Source organism: Cherax quadricarinatus, chromosome 70, assembly GCF_038502225.1.
Source record: "Cherax quadricarinatus isolate ZL_2023a chromosome 70, ASM3850222v1, whole genome shotgun sequence".
NCBI lineage: Eukaryota > Metazoa > Arthropoda > Malacostraca > Decapoda > Parastacidae > Cherax > Cherax quadricarinatus.
The window spans coordinates 8,778,162-8,794,902 of NC_091361.1; the positions used below are offsets into that span (position 1 = coordinate 8,778,162).

Genomic DNA, 16,741 nt, shown 5'->3' on the forward strand with positions numbered 1-16,741 from the left:
TCACTCTGTCAGTGGGCGGCATAAGTCCTGAGCACAGTGCTCACTCTAGCAGAGAATGGCATAAGCCATGAGCACAGTCCTCACTCTGTCAGTGGGTGGCACAAGTCCTGAGCACAGTCCTCACTCTGGTAGTGGGTGGCCTAAGTCCTGAGCACAGTGCTCATTCTGGCAGTGGGTGGCATAAGTCATGAGCAAAGTCCTCACTCTGGCAGTGGGTGGCACAAGTCCTGAGCACAGTGCTCACTTTGGCAGTGGGTGGCATAAGTCCTGAGCACAGTGCTCACTTTGGCAGTGGGTGGCATAAGTCCTGAGCACAGTGCTCACTCTGGCAGTGAGTGGCATAAGTCCTGAGCACAGTGCTCACTCTGGCAGTGGGTGGCATAAGTCCTGAGCACAGTGCTCACTCTGGCGGTGAGTGGCGTAAGTCCTGAGCACAGTGCTCACTCTGGCAGTGAGTGGCAGAAGTCCTGAGCACAGTGCTCACTCTGGCAGTGGGTGGCATAAGTCCTGAGCACAGTGCTCACTCTAGAAGTGGGTGGCATAAGTTCTGAGCACAGTGCTCACTCTGGCAGTGGGTGGCATAAGTCCTGAGCACAGTGCTCACTCTGGCAGTGGGTGGCATATGTCCTGAGCACAGTGCTCACTCTGGCGGTGAGTGGCATAAGTCCTGAGCACAGTGCTCACTCTGGCAGTGAGTGGCAGAAGTCCTGAGCACAGTGCTCACTCTGGCAGTGGGTGGCATAAGTCCTGAGCACAGTGCTCACTCTAGAAGTGGGTGGCATAAGTTCTGAGCACAGTGCTCACTCTGGCAGTGGGTGGCATAAGTCCTGAGCACAGTGCTCACTCTGGCAGTGGGTGGCATATGTCCTGAGCACAGTGCTCACTCTGGCAGTGGGTGGCATAAGTCCTGAGCACAGTGCTCACTCTGGCAGTGGGTGGCATAAGTCCTGAGCACAGTGCTCACTCTGGCAGTGGGTGGCATAAGTCCTGAGCACAGTGCTCACTCTGGCAGTGGGTGACATAAGTCCTGAGCACAGTGCTCACTCTGGCAGTGGGTGGCATAAGTCCTGAGCACAGTGCTCACTCTGGCAGTGGGTGGCATAAGTCCTGAGCACAGTGCTCACTCTGGCAGTGGGTGGCATAAGTCCTGAGCACAGTGCTCACTCTGGCAGTGGGTGGCATAAGTCCTGAGCACAGTGCTCACTCTGGCAGTGGGTGGCATAAGTCCTGAGCACAGTGCTCACTCTGGCAGTGGGTGGCATAAGTCCTGAGCACAGTGCTCACTCTGGCAGTGGGTGGCATAAGTCCTGAGCACAGTGCTCACTCTGGCAGTGGGTGGCATAAGTCCTGAGCACAGTGCTCACTCTGGCAGTGGGTGGCATAAGTCCTGAGCACAGTGCTCACTCTGGCAGTGGGTGGCATAAGTCCTGAGCACAGTGCTCACTCTGGCAGTGGGTGACATAAGTCCTGAGCACAGTGCTCACTCTGGCAGTGGGTGGCATAAGTCCTGAGCACAGTGCTCACTCTGGCAGTGGGTGGCATAAGTCCTGAGCACAGTGCTCACTCTGGCAGTGGGTGGCATAAGTCCTGAGCACAGTGCTCACTCTGGCAGTGGGTGGCATAAGTCCTGAGCACAGTGCTCACTCTGGCAGTGGGTGGCATAAGTCCTGAGCACAGTGCTCACTCTGGCAGTGGGTGGCATAAGTCCTGAGCACAGTGCTCACTCTGGCAGTGGGTGGCATAAGTCCTGAGCACAGTGCTCACTCTGGCAGTGGGTGGCATAAGTCCTGAGCACAGTGCTCACTCTGGCAGTGGGTGGCATAAGTCCTGAGCACAGTGCTCACTCTGGCAGTGGGTGGCATAAGTCCTGAGCACAGTGCTCACTCTGGCAGTGGGTGGCATAAGTCCTGAGCACAGTGCTCACTCTGGCAGTGGGTGGCATAAGTCCTGAGCACAGTGCTCACTCTGGCAGTGGGTGGCATAAGTCCTGAGCACAGTGCTCTCTCTGGCAGTGGGTGGCATAAGTCCTGAGCACAGTGCTCACTCTGGCAGTGGGTGGCATAAGTTCTGAGCACAGTGCTCACTCTGGCAGTGGGTGGCATAAGTCCTGAGCACAGTGCTCACTCTGGCAGTGGGTGGCATAAGTCCTGAGCACAGTGCTCACTCTGGCAGTGGGTGGCATAAGTCCTGAGCACAGTGCTCACTCTGGCAGTGAGTGACATAAGTCCTGAGCACAGTGCTCACTCTGGCAGTGAGTGACATAAGTCCTGAGCACAGTGCTCACTCTGGCAGTGAGTGGCGTAAGTCCTGAGCACAGTGCTCACTCTGGCAGTGGGTGGCATAAGTCCCTATTTTTCAGTAATGATTAAATAAACAGTAATTTTAAATTTTTATTCAAATTACTAAAAAATTCTTGCTCTTATTGCTTCAAAATAATATTAACGATGTATTATAACCCGTAAGTATATTCTGAGTATGTGAAAACTTAAAACTTTAATGAAACAGTTAAAAAAATTGGAAATGTTGAAATCATACCAAGTTCAGAATAATGTTTGTTTCCAAATGGCTTTAAATTTTACTGTTAGTGACCTTTATCACAGTACAACAATTTTACTGTTAGTGACCTTTATCACAGTACAACAATTTTACTGTTAGTGACCTTTATCACAGTACAACAATTTTACTGTTAGTGACCTTTATCACAGTACAACAATTTTACTGTTAGTGACCTTTATCACAGTACAACAATTTTACTGTTAGTGACCTTTATCACAGTACAACAATTTTACTGTTAGTGACCTTTATCACAGTACAACAATTTTACTGTTAGTGACCTTTATCACAGTACAACAATTTTACTGTTAGTGACCTTTATCACAGTACAACAATTTTACTGTTAGTGACCTTTATCACAGTACAACAATTTTACTGTTAGTGACCTTTATCACAGTACAACAATTTTACTGTTAGTGACCTTTATCACAGTACAACAATTTTACTGTTAGTGACCTTTATCACAGTACAACAATTTTACTGTTAGTGACCTTTATCACAGTACAACAATTTTACTGTTAGTGACCTTTATCACAGTACAACAATTTTACTGTTAGTGACCTTTATCACAGTACAACAATTTTACTGTTAGTGACCTTTATCACAGTACAACAATTTTACTGTTAGTGACCTTTATCACAGTACAACAATTTTACTGTTAGTGACCTTTATCACAGTACAACAATTTTACTGTTAGTGACCTTTATCACAGTACAACAATTTTACTGTTAGTGACCTTTATCACAGTACAACAATTTTACTGTTAGTGACCTTTATCACAGTACAACAATTTTACTGTTAGTGACCTTTATCACAGTACAACAATTTTACTGTTAGTGACCTTTATCACAGTACAACAATTTTACTGTTAGTGACCTTTATCACAGTACAACAATTTTACTGTTAGTGACCTTTATCACAGTACAACAATTTTACTGTTAGTGACCTTTATCACAGTACAACTTGTCACTCTCCTTCAGCTTCGTACATTTCAATTTGCCAATGTTGTTAAGCAAATTGTTTAACGCAATAAGTAGAGAATGCTTCATCCGATCGGCTTTAACCTTTAAATATTGTTGAAATGTTCGACAGCACAGAACACTGACACAAAGTCACACACACACACACACACACACACACACACACACACACACACACACACACACACACACACACACACACACACACACATATATATATATATATATATATATATATATATATATATATATATATATATATATATATATATATATATATATATATATATATATATATATATATATATATATATATGTGTGTGTGTGTGTGTGTGTGTGTGTGTGTGTGTGTGTGTGTGTGTGTATAAACAATAACTTATGTTATAGCTTAATAGAAAGGATTTTCGTATTCATTTCGTGTTGTCTGGGAGTCACTTTGTCATTTTTCTCGATTTCTCCAAATTTGAATTTTTAAGGAAAGCAAAAAAAAAATCCTTCCATAACACTAAACTCGAAAAAATAGCTGTCTTAAGGCTTTCTTTCTTTTTTTTTTTTTCTTAGCGAGGGAAAACTTTTTTTTATTTTTCCGGAATATTCTCAGCAACATCATTATTTGCTTTAACACCAATTTCATTTATTTCTAGAGAACGCCATATTCGATCTGTTTAAGATTTTCAATGCTGGTGCCAAGTACACTGGGCAAGATTCATGGGACTATTTGTATGCGTGGTAACCTTCTGCACACTCGTACTGAGACCATTCCCAATTTTTTCCCAGTGACTCATTTCGAGCATTTACTATTTTCATTGAAATAAGAGGATATTTGTTTGCATATCTTGGCAGGTGAATTATTTTTCCTGATCTTAAAAAAAAATCAAATCTAATTCTTAACTTAATTAAAAACTTGTGCCGCACTCTGTACTATTCCACTCGCGTGAATTGAGACGGGACAGGGGTTAGGAAATACAGGGATACTTTTTTTCGGATATATGCATATTCACTTCTTTCCTTGAAGTAGGAAACTGTCTTCTTCAAGGCTGGTATTGTTTGTCCTTCACTCTTTCACAACTACAACCAATAACTTTGACAGACACCTCAATCTAATTGTCACATGAATAACACTTTCCAATTTTTGTTTAATTTTTGATAGTGCCAACATCTGGCTATATATTTAACACTGTCTATTTGTACCCTCCATCTTAACACTACTTGCCTCTGGCAACAACTTAACATTACCTACCTGCAGCCACATACGTGACACATCTTCAGATTTTTAACCTTTGCATTTTATCTGTTGCCCTTAACTGTATTTCATTAAAAAAAAAAATCGGACTAGAGACGTTATCTGTCTGAGCCATCGGGTTATCTTAAGGAGGTTTTCCATACCCCGTAACTCACCAGGCTGAGTTAAGATTCTTCAGGAAACATGACGTTTCTTGACGCGGGTCTTAGTCATATACTGACCCGCCACTAGTGTTATTGATCATATGACGAAAGCCGTCCACTGTCTTACAGATCCACGACTTAATTTTTTCGGGTTCCTTTCCCAAGTACTGACACTAGATTTGCATACACTCAATACCACACTTCTCCAGTCATTTCCTGGATACTATCCAATTGCTAAATTCTTTGCATTACACCTAATACGGTGTGAAAGAGACACCTGTTTATATCTCGGGACTTAACATATATTAATTATTATAAATTTTTTTACTACCAGATAATACACACCTGCTAATCATCCCTCATGTAAACTCATCTGCTGAGAGTAGACAAACCTCATTTAAACTCATCTGATGACACTAGACAAAACTCATGTAAACTCGCCTACTCCCACTACGCAACAGTCAAATAAGCCTATCTGCAGCTAATACACATCTCAGGAATACACACCTGCTGGCAGTAGACAACCCTTTTTTATGCACACCTGCTGCCAATACACAACATTCACGAAAACACACACATGCTACCCATATAAACATGTGCAAGCACATTCGCAACAAGAAGACCCCCCACGTAAAAACTCCAGCTGCCACTCTGCAACCCTTGTGCAACAACACCTTCTGTCACTACACAATAGCCATATAAGCATTCCAGATATCACTATACAGCCACAGCTTGAACGCACCTGCTGTAACTACAGAACTATTATGTAAATAATTGCTTCAACTACACATCCCTCCTGTAAACACACCTAATGAACTAACCTTACAACACTCATGTAAACACACCTCATACAACTATGCATCACTTATCAAAACAAACGTCCTGACAGCCACAACTCACCTGCTGCCACTCAACCCGCGTTGCTTCCTTCCTATCCTGGTCTCCGAGTCTCATTTCGTTCTTCTCTATAGTCTGGTACACCTTGTTAAGGACCCGCATGAACTGGTTCTCGAAATCTGCAACATAGAAAAGGCTTCACTGAAACCCTGAGCTGTCTGATCTCTCCTTATGCTTGCTTGAGTGCAATATATATATATATATATATATATATATATATATATATATATATATATATATATATATATATATATATATATATATATATATATATATATATATATATATATATATATATATGCAATAAGATCACAGAAAACAGGTGATTTCAGAATATGCTAAACAACCACTGTGAAAGAATAGAAAAGTTCCAAGCTCATTCGTGACTACTCACATTATCATGGAACAATGAAAGTAAAGCATCAAAGGAAGGTATATAAAGGGGTAGCTCACACCTCACTATCAGATCCCACAACAACGAAACACCTGACGCGAGACAACAGGCCCGCCGGCCGAACTAGACAGGTCCTTAATACAACCCACCAACAAACTATTCTACCCAAGAAATAAGAAATTTAAAAAATTATTTGTCCAATGTATTATTAAATTCTTCCCAAATTCTATTAATTATAAATGGATCTAATTTATATAAACCAAAGGAAATATTCATATTATTGTCAAAACTGCTTTTTATGAAACAAGATTCAATTATATTCCTGTCGACCATGGACTTGCTTGATACTACTTTCTCAACTCTTTGAAAATCAATTGGATGGTTAAAATCTCTTACATGAATAAATAGAGCATTGGAATCTTGTCCAGTTCTAATGCTTTATTTATGTTGTTTTAATCTTAGTTCGAGATTTTTACCAGTTTGACCGTAATAAACTTTATCGCAAATTTTACAAGGAATCTTATAGACACATCCATCAGCATTTTGGGGGGAATTCTTTATCAAAAGTTTTTTTTACTGTATCAAGATTTTTGAATACAACTTTAATATTAAAATTCTTAAGAAGAGAAGGCATATCAACCAAGTTTTCATGGTAAGGGAGAACCAACATATTTTTAGTTGAAAAAGGCTGGTTGTCCCTTTTTGGATTGTAGAAAGTATTTCAAGCAACTTTAAAAAAAATTTTCAATTACATTTCTTGGGTATTTCAAATCATTACATATTTCATAAATTTTGGATATTTCCTCATCTATGAACTCTGGACTACAAATTCGTAAAGCTCTCAAAAACACATCACTCTCTCCACTGAACAACCATAGTTAAACACCAGGTGCTCAACAGTACGGAGCATGTGATTCTCATGCGAGGATATTCGTGGTCGTGTCGAGTCCTGGCCAAGCCGCAGTTCTGTTAATGATTCAAAATCACTTGTTTCGTGGTTTCATTGATATGTAGACTGCTGGTGATGGCTGGTACACCAAACAAGATGAGGCTGAAATTAGTCTCTTAGGCTCCACGAACACGAATGTCCATGCATCAGGATCACATTCTCAATACTGCATAGCACCTGGTGTTAGAGGATAGTGGTCCAGTGGAGAGAGTGATGCTGGGCATGGGAATGCAGGGTCGAGTCCTCGCCAAGCCACAGTTCTTTTAATGAAATATACATATGTATATATATATATATAAATATATATATATATATATATATATATATATATATATATATATATATATATATATATATATATATATATATATATAAAAATGCCACACGTTTCCTTAAAGAATTGGGTTCCAGACTCATCGACACCACCAGGGACCCAAGGGCAGCCGCTTTCATGCTCCAGCGCCTCAGCGTAGCCATCCGGAGGGGAAATGCTTGCTGCAAACTTGGCTCGCATCCAACCTATGAGGAGCTGGAGGAAATTCATGATCTTTGATACATTGTGCCTTTGTATTCATGTTTGTTTTTTCTGTAAATGTATTCTGTTTATTAACAAATGTTCACATAGAATATAAAATATATAGGGGGTGGTAGGAGAAGAAAATATTCAAACAGCTGCGGGGAGAACGTTGAGTTTTCCCTGAGGTACGTTTATTGTCTTCTCTGAGGATGAGGGTCCCCATTCCAGCTATAGAGGTGGTACCTCCCTATATATATATATATATATATATATATATATATATATATATATATATATATATATATATATATATATATATATATATATATATATATATATATATATATATATATATATATTTATATATATATATACATATATATATATATATATATACATATATACATATATATATATATATATATATATATATATATATATATATATATATATATATATATATATATATATATATATATACATATGTATATATATATATATATATATATATATATATATATATATATATATATATATATATATATATATATATACATACATATATATATATATATATATATATATATATATATATATATATATATATATATATATATATATATATATATATATGTCGTGCCGAATAGGCAGAACTTGCGATCTTGGCTTAAATAGCAACGCTCATCTTGCCATATAAGACGAGTGAAAATTTGTGTATGCAATTATTTCGCCAAAATCATTCTGAACCTAACGAAAAAAATAAATTTCACTGCGTTTGCTTGGTATTAAATTACTGTAAACAAATCTAAAATATATTTAGTTGGGTTAGGCTAAAATAAATTGCTCTTGTTAAAATAAGGTTAGGTAAGTTTTCTAAGATTCTTTTGGTGCAAACTTAAAAATTTTTACATTAACATTAATGAAAAAAATATATCTTTAAACGTATAAGAGAAAATTTTTGAAAGAACTTCATTTTAAATGAGTTCTTGCTAATTGACCAGTTTTACATATTCGGCACGACATATATATATATATATATATATATATATATATATATATATATATGTCGTGCCGAATAGGCAGAGCTTGCGATCGTGGCTTAAATTGCAACGCTCATCTTGCCAAATAGGACAAGTGAAAATTTGTGAATGCAATAATTTTGCCAAAATCATTCTGAACCTAACGAAAAAAATATATTTCAATGTGTTTGTTTAGTATTAAATTATTTTAAACAAATCCAAAATATATTTAGTTGGGTTAGGCTAAAATAAATTGTTCTTTTTATATCAAGGTTAGGTAAGTTTTCTAAGATTCTTTTGGTGCAAAAGTAAAAATTTTTACATTAACATTAATGAAAAAAATATATCTTTAAACGTATAAGAGAAAATTTTAGAAAGGACTTAATTTTAAATGAGTTCTTGCTAATTGACCAGTTTTACATATTCGGCACGACATATATATATATATATATATATATATATATATATATATATATATATATATATATATATATATATATATATATATATATATATATATATATATATATATATATATATATATATAAGCATAAGGAAGAACGAACACTGTAACAGGCTTACTGACCCATGCAAAGCAGGTACATGTCCCCCCATCGGATTAGCCCAATGACCCACCTAGTCAAGTCACTTCCACCTACTAGCACAAGCTAGTTAGGTCCAACTCACACCCACCCACACCCACTCATGTGTTTATCTAACCTATTTTTAAAACAACACAACGTTTTAGCCTCTATAACTATACTCGCGAGTTTGTTCCACTCATCCACAACTCTATTACCAAACCAGTACTTTCCTATATCCTTCCTGAATCTGAATTTTTCCATCTTGGAACTATTGCTGCGAGTCCTGTCTTGGATGGAAATTTTCAGCGCGCTATTTACATCCACATAATATATTCCTGTTTTCCATTTATACATCTCGATCATATACCCCATAGTAAAAGAAAGGTGAAGAAAGTGGTGAGAGAGTGCAAAAGGATAGCGGATGATAGAGTGGGAGAGGTACTGTTAAGGAATTTTAAGGAAAATAAGAAAAAAATTTGGAGTTAAACAAGTTAAGAAAGCCTAGGGAACAAATGGATTTATCAGTTAAAAACAGAGTAGGGGAGTTAATAGATGGGGAGATGGAGGTTTTGGGTAGATGGCGAGAATATTTTGAGGAACTTTTAAATGTCGACGAAGAAAGGGAGGCAGTAATTTCATGCACTGGCCAGGGAGGCATATCATCTTTTAGGAATGAAGAAGAGCAGGATATGAGTGTGATGGAGGTGCGTGAGGCATTACGTAGAATGAAAGGGGGTAAAGCAGCTGGAACTGATGTTTCATTACAGAAATTTTAAAAGCAGGGGGGACATAGTGTTGGAGGGGTTGGTATTTTTGTTTAATAATTATTATTATAATCATGTTGGAGCGCTAAACCCTTAGGATTATACAACGCATGTGGGGGAGGGATGGAAGGTATTCAGGCTCAATTCAGGGAACTGGAGCACAGATCCAATTCCCTAGATCAAGAGCCCCTCACGAGCGTCAAGAAACCTCCCTTGAGGGGATTTTTGTTAAATAAATGTATGAAAGAGGGGAAGGTACCTAGGGATTGGCAGAGAGCATGTATAGTCCCTTTATATAAAGGGAAGGGGGACAAAAGAAATTGTAAAAATTATAGAGGAATAAGTTTACTGAGTATACCAGGAAAAGTGTACGTTAGGGTTATTATTGAAAGAATTAGAGGTAAGACAGAATGTAGAATTGTGGATGAGCAAGGAGGTTTTAGAGTGGGTAGGGGATGTGTAGATCAAGTGTTCACATTGAAACATATATGTGAGTAGTATTTAGATAAAGGTAGGGAAGTTTTTATTGCATTTATGGATTTAGAAAAGGCATATGATAGAGTGGATAGAGGAGCAATGTGGCAGATGTTGCAAGTTTATGTAATAGGTGGTAAGTTACTAAATGCTGTAAAGAGTTTTTATGAGGATAGTGAGGCTCAGGTTAGGGTGTGTAGAAGAGAGGGAGACTACTTCCAGGTAAAAGTAGGTCTTAGACAGGGATGTGTAATGTCACCATGGTTGTTTAATATATTTATAGATGGAGTTGTAAAAGAAGTAAATGCTAGGGTGTTCGGGAGAGAGGTGGGATTAAATTATGGGGAATTAATTACAAAATGGGAAGTGACACAGTTACATTTTGCTGATGATACTGTGCTTATGGGAGATTCTAAAGAAAAATTGAAAAGTTTAGTGGACGAATTTGGAAATGTGTGTAAAGGTAGAAAGTTGTTAGAATTACCGACAATATGTAAGGTAAAAGGACACAAGTGCAACATGAATAAATAGAGCATTGGAATCTTGTCCAGTTCTAATGCTATATTTATGTTGTTTTAATCTTAGTTCGAGATTTTTACCAGTTTGCCCGTAATAAACTTTATCGCAAATTTTACAAGGAATCTTATAGACACATCCATCAGCATTTTGGGGGGAATTCTTTATCAAATGTTTTTTTTTACTGTATCAAGATTTTTAAATACAAATTTGATTAAAAGTCTTAAGAAGAGAAGGCGTATCAACCAAGTTTTCATGGTAAGGGAGAACCAACATATTTTTAGTTGATTATTATTATAATCAAAAAGAAGCGCTAAGCCATTAGGGCTATACAACATTTTTTTTTTAATTGAAGATGGTTGATTGTCCCATTTTGGATTGTAAAAAGTATGAGTATTCCAGATCATTATCTATTTCGTAAATTTTGAATATTTCTTCATCTACGAACTCTGGACTACAAATACGCTAAGCTATCAAAAATGTTGCTGTGATTTTCTGTAAATTTCAAATTTAAAGTCATTGTTACCCTTAATAATTAAAACATCTAGAAAAGGGCATAAGTTATTTGCTTCGAACTCAACAGTAAAGTTTATAGAATGGGCTAAGCTATTTAATTTAAAAAGGAAATGGTTTATAACTACATTCTTAGTCATAAGACACAAAATATCATCAACATATCTAAACCAATTTTTAAACAGCCTCCAGGAGAACCTTGAGTTTTTCATGAAGCTAATTTATTCTTTTCTCTGAGGATAGGGGTCTCCAGGACAGTTCCAGAGGGAAGGCCTCATGGAGAAGGAGGTTGCGGAGGTTGTGGGGTAAAACTATGTACCCCCTTCCCCTTCCCCAAACAGGCGCGCATACACCGTGTGCTTGTGTTACGACAATGGAGTGTTTGTTCACCTTGTGTATAGTGTATATAATGTATAGTGCATAGTATATGCTTAGCATGTGCATGGTATGCGCATAGCATGTGTAGTGTATAGCTGTGTGTCGTTTATACTGGGGGCTGTGCACAGAGCATAGTGGTGTATAGTCTCGTCACGTCACTGTAATTGACGTGTCTAGGAGGGAGTGAGTGTCCTACTCTGCTTAATCACACATCTTTCACATCTCCCTTTCCTCCAACGCCCACCACAAGGACGGGAGACCTCTCTCCTCCCCCTCCCACCACCACCATGAACCACATGCGGTATGTGCCATGCGCCATTTTTCCTTCAGCCTGGGCTTGTCAGACAGTTTTAAGGTACGGCAGATGATGCAGCCAGCCAGCCACAAAGCCAGGGAAACAGTGCACCCAACAATGAAAGAAGAGGCACATGTCAGGTGTGTGGAGAGTTTCGAGCACACAACAGGGATGGCCTTATTCGTGCACACCATGGGTGTGCTGGATCATATGTGCCTACAACAGAGAACAGCCCACAGCCTCCACAGGCAGAAAACAATTCCAATGGTAACCTCCTCACTTGCCATAACCTTTTGCTGGCATTTAAATCCACTGCTAGCAGTACCTTATCCCACATCCCTAAAGCGCCTCGCTCATATGCAGCAGGGAAATTCACAGACCTTCTTAAGCAGGTGAATGGAGGTTCCACCAACTTAGAAGCCCGAGGCACCATCAAAGCATGGCGCAACCTACTCCTGTTCGGCAATGTCTGTCTTGTAGTTCCTGAAAGACGAGGCAAACTGCTAACCACATCAGTCACCAAGGCAGTGCACAACTACCCAAGAACGGATAATTATCTCGCTCTGCCCCATAATTGCAGGAATCACAGAGATAGACCCAAGAAAAGTTCCACAGAAAACGAGAAAATCTGCGCACAGGTTAGCAAAAAAAAAAAAAAATCGTAGAAGGTAAACACAGTGGGAGCAATCAGAATAATAACAAGTGACGACACTGTAGCCCCCAAAGATGAGACCACAGCCCAAGCACTAAGAGACAAGCATCCAACCAGGGACACCATAGCCATCAACAACAACCCTGAGGAAGACCCCATCAATGAACAATTAATTTTGCCAGAATCAGAAGTCTATAAGGCGATTGTGTCATTTCCAGCAGGATCTGCAGGAGGTTACACTGGAATTTGAAAACAACACCTCAAAGAGATGGTAAATCCAGTACTAGGTACATCTGCATCAATTCTTCTCACCGAGTTAAAAACTTTCGTCAACAACTGCCTGGCTGGGCGAATCCCAGAAGAAATTAAACCTTTCTTCTTTGGAGCCTCACTATGTGCTTTGAAGAAGAAGGATGGGGGAATCAGACCCATTGTTGTTGGTAATACTCTTCGCCGTCTCGTTGCCAAAACAGCAGTAAGAAACATTTGCCTAGAAGCTGCCAGTTTACTCCAGCCACACCAATTGGGCTTTAGGGTCTCTCAAGGCAGTGAAGCCGCAGTTCATGTGGCAAGGGCCTTCATCAGAGACCTACCAGAAGACAAGGCCATAGTCCAACTTGATTTCAGAAATGCCTTTCATATGGTGAAGAGAGATGTCTTGCCGGCCTTTCGGGATCGGTTCACCAGCCTTTCTCCTTTCATTTCAGCTGGCTACAGCAAACCCTCAATTCTTTTGTTTGGAGAACATGAAATTCTCTAATCAGAGGGTGTTCAGCAGGGTGACTCACTAGCTCCACTTCTCTTCTGCTTGGCAGTAAGAGAACTAACTTCCAGCCTGCGCAGCGAGCTCAACTTCTGGTACCTGGATGATGACACTCTGGCAGGTACTGAAGAGTCCCTGTTAGAGGCTCTACAACTGATGAAAACTCAGGGAGAAGACTTGGGACTCATCCTCAATCCCTCCAAGTGTGAAATCATCACAGCGAACCAGTAAATATTCAATGCCGTGCGAAGAATCCTCCCGGAAGTCTCTACTACCACTCCATCCAACAGTACCCTCTTGGGAGCACCGCTGGGTCACCAGGCCATCGACACTGTCCTCAAGGAAAAATTAAATGATCTGATGAGAATGGAGGAGAGAATAAGCGATCTTGATGCCTATGATGCTCTGTATCTCCTCACAAGGTGTCTAACTATGCCAAGACTCACTTACTTCCTGAGGTGTGCACCCTCTTTTGACAACCCAACACTCGACGAATATGATGCACACCTGAGATCAACCTTTAAGAAGACACTGAACCTGTCTCTAGAGGATCAGCAATGGGATCAAGCAACCTTCCCAGTGTGACTGGGAAGTATAGGGGTGCTCGAAGCAACGCATGTAGCTTTACCTGCTTTCCTGTCTTCGTGTTTGGCTTCCAGTGCATTAATTAAGAAGATTGTCCCCGAACGCTTGAGAGACATCGGAGCTCAAGACTCAAGGTCTTGAGCTCCGATGCAGTTTGACACTATTGCAGACTCCTCCAGTAGACCATCTCTTCCCAGAGAGTACAAACAGTCACACTGAGACAAACTGATCATGGAAAAAATCGCCAACACAATGCTCACCAACGCTTCAGGAAAGGACAAAGCTCGTCTCCTGGTAGTGAAGGCACCACACTCTAGATGTTCCCAATTCCTCCCTGGGCACTCAACTCGACCCACAGGCCATTCAGATTGGTGTTGCTCTTCGCCTATCCGCCCCCATCCTCACCGAACATAGGTGTATTTCCGGCATTGCGACAGCTGATCAATTCGGACTTCATGGTCTCGTGTTACACAACAGAAGGGAAGTATGCCAGACATGAGGAGGTCAATGACATCATAAAGAGAAGCCTCACCACAGCCCGTTGCCCAACTCAACGGAAACCCCAAGTGCAAACGTCTGATGGAAATCAAAAGCATCCTGATGGAGCCACTACGCAACCCTGGACTGGACTGCACCTGTGCCGCCACAATGGCAGACACTTACTTGCCATAATCCGTAGCTGAAGGGGGTGGAGCTGCCAGCCACAGGGAGACCCAGAAGATCCGCAAATATGAAGACCTCCCCCCTTGCTATAACTTCATCCCATTAGGGTTTTAGACCCTTGGAGCATTGGGCAAGTGTGCTCTAAAGTTCCTGAAAGAGCTGTGTGAAAAGTTCATCATAGAAACCAAGGACCACAGAACGACGAGCTTCCTCTTTCAGAGACTCAGTGTCACGATCCAGAGGGGAAATGCCTGCAGCATTCTGGGCACGCGGCTCACCACCGACGAGCTGGATGAAGTATTCGAGACGTAGCTCTGAGTTGTTATCTAGGTTGTTCTACTTTCTATTGTATTTTTGTTAATGTTTTGTCAATGTATTTTGTCTTTAAATAAAACATATCTTAAATATAGGAGGTGGTAGAAGAAAATTCTCAAACAGCTTCAGGGAGAACCTTGAGTTTTCCCTGAAGTTTATTCTTTTCTCTGAAGAAGAGGGACCCCAGTACAGTTGTAGAGGTGGTACCCCCTATAATATATATACATATATATATATATATATATATATATATATATATATATATATATATATATATATATATATATATATATATATATATATATATATATATATATATGTGTATATATATATATATATATATATATATATATATATATATATATATATATACATATATATATACATATATATATATATATATATATATATATATATATATATATATATATATATATATATATATATATATATATATATATATTTATATATATATATATATATATATATATACATATATATGTATATATATATATATATATATATATATATATATATATATATATATATATATATATATATATATATATATATATATATATATAAAGATATGATGTATAAGTATACAAGATATGATTTAGGGCGAAATGACAGTAGTTTGTTGGGTTATGTATTGGTAGATAAAAGACTGTTGAGTAGACTTCAGGATGTACATATTTATAGAGGGTCCACAGTTATATCAGATAACTTTTTAGTTGAAGCTACACTGAGAGTAAAAGGTAGATGGGATACAAGGAAAATAGAAGCATCAGGGAAGAGAGAGGTGAATGTTTATAAACTAAAAGAGGAGGCAGTTAGGGTAAGATATAAACAGCTATTGGAGGATAGATGGGCTAATGAGAGCATAGGCAATGGGGTCGAAGAGGTATGGGGTATGTTTAAAAATGTAGTGTTTGAGTGTTCAGCAGAAGTTTGTGGTTACAGGAAAGTGGGTGCGGGAGGGAAGAGGAGCGATTGGTGGAATGATGATGTAAAGAGAGTAGTAAGGGAGAAAAAGTTAGCATATGAGAAGTTTTTACAAAGTAGAAGTGATGCAAGGAGGGAAGAGTATATGGAAAAAAGAGAGAGGTTAAGAGAGTGGTGAAGCAATGTAAAAAGAGAGCAAATGAGAGTGGGTGAGATGTTATTAACAAATTTTGCTGAAAATAAGAAAAAGTTCTGGAGTGAGATTAACAAGTTAAGGAAGCCTAGAGAACACATGGATTTATCAGGTAAAAATAGTAGAGGAGAGTTATTAAATGGAGAGTTAGAGGTGTTGGGAAGATGGAGGGAATGTTTTGAGGAATTGTTGATTGTTGATGAAGATAGGGAAGCTGTGATTTCGTGCATAAGGCAAGGAGGAATAACATCTTGTAGGAGTGAGGAAGAGCCAGTTGTGAGTGTGGGGGAAGTTCGTGAGGCAGTAGGTAAAATGAAAGGGGGTAAAGCAGATGGGATTGATGGGATATAGATAGAAATGTTAAAAGCAGGTAGGGATGTAGTTTTGGAGTGGTTGGTGCTATTAT

General features: G+C 39.0%; 1 protein-coding gene across 1 annotated transcript in view; it reads right to left on the reverse strand.

The window, feature by feature from the left end:
- LOC128702117 (neuronal acetylcholine receptor subunit alpha-7-like) overlaps nucleotides 1–16,741 on the reverse strand; it is a 285,395-nt gene that overhangs the window by 43,979 nt on the left and 224,675 nt on the right. Inside the window, exon 9 of the mRNA XM_070099890.1 lies at nucleotides 5,820–5,935. Within this exon, the coding sequence (XP_069955991.1) occupies nucleotides 5,820–5,935 (116 nt within the window). The remainder of the gene's footprint in view (nucleotides 1–5,819; nucleotides 5,936–16,741) is intronic.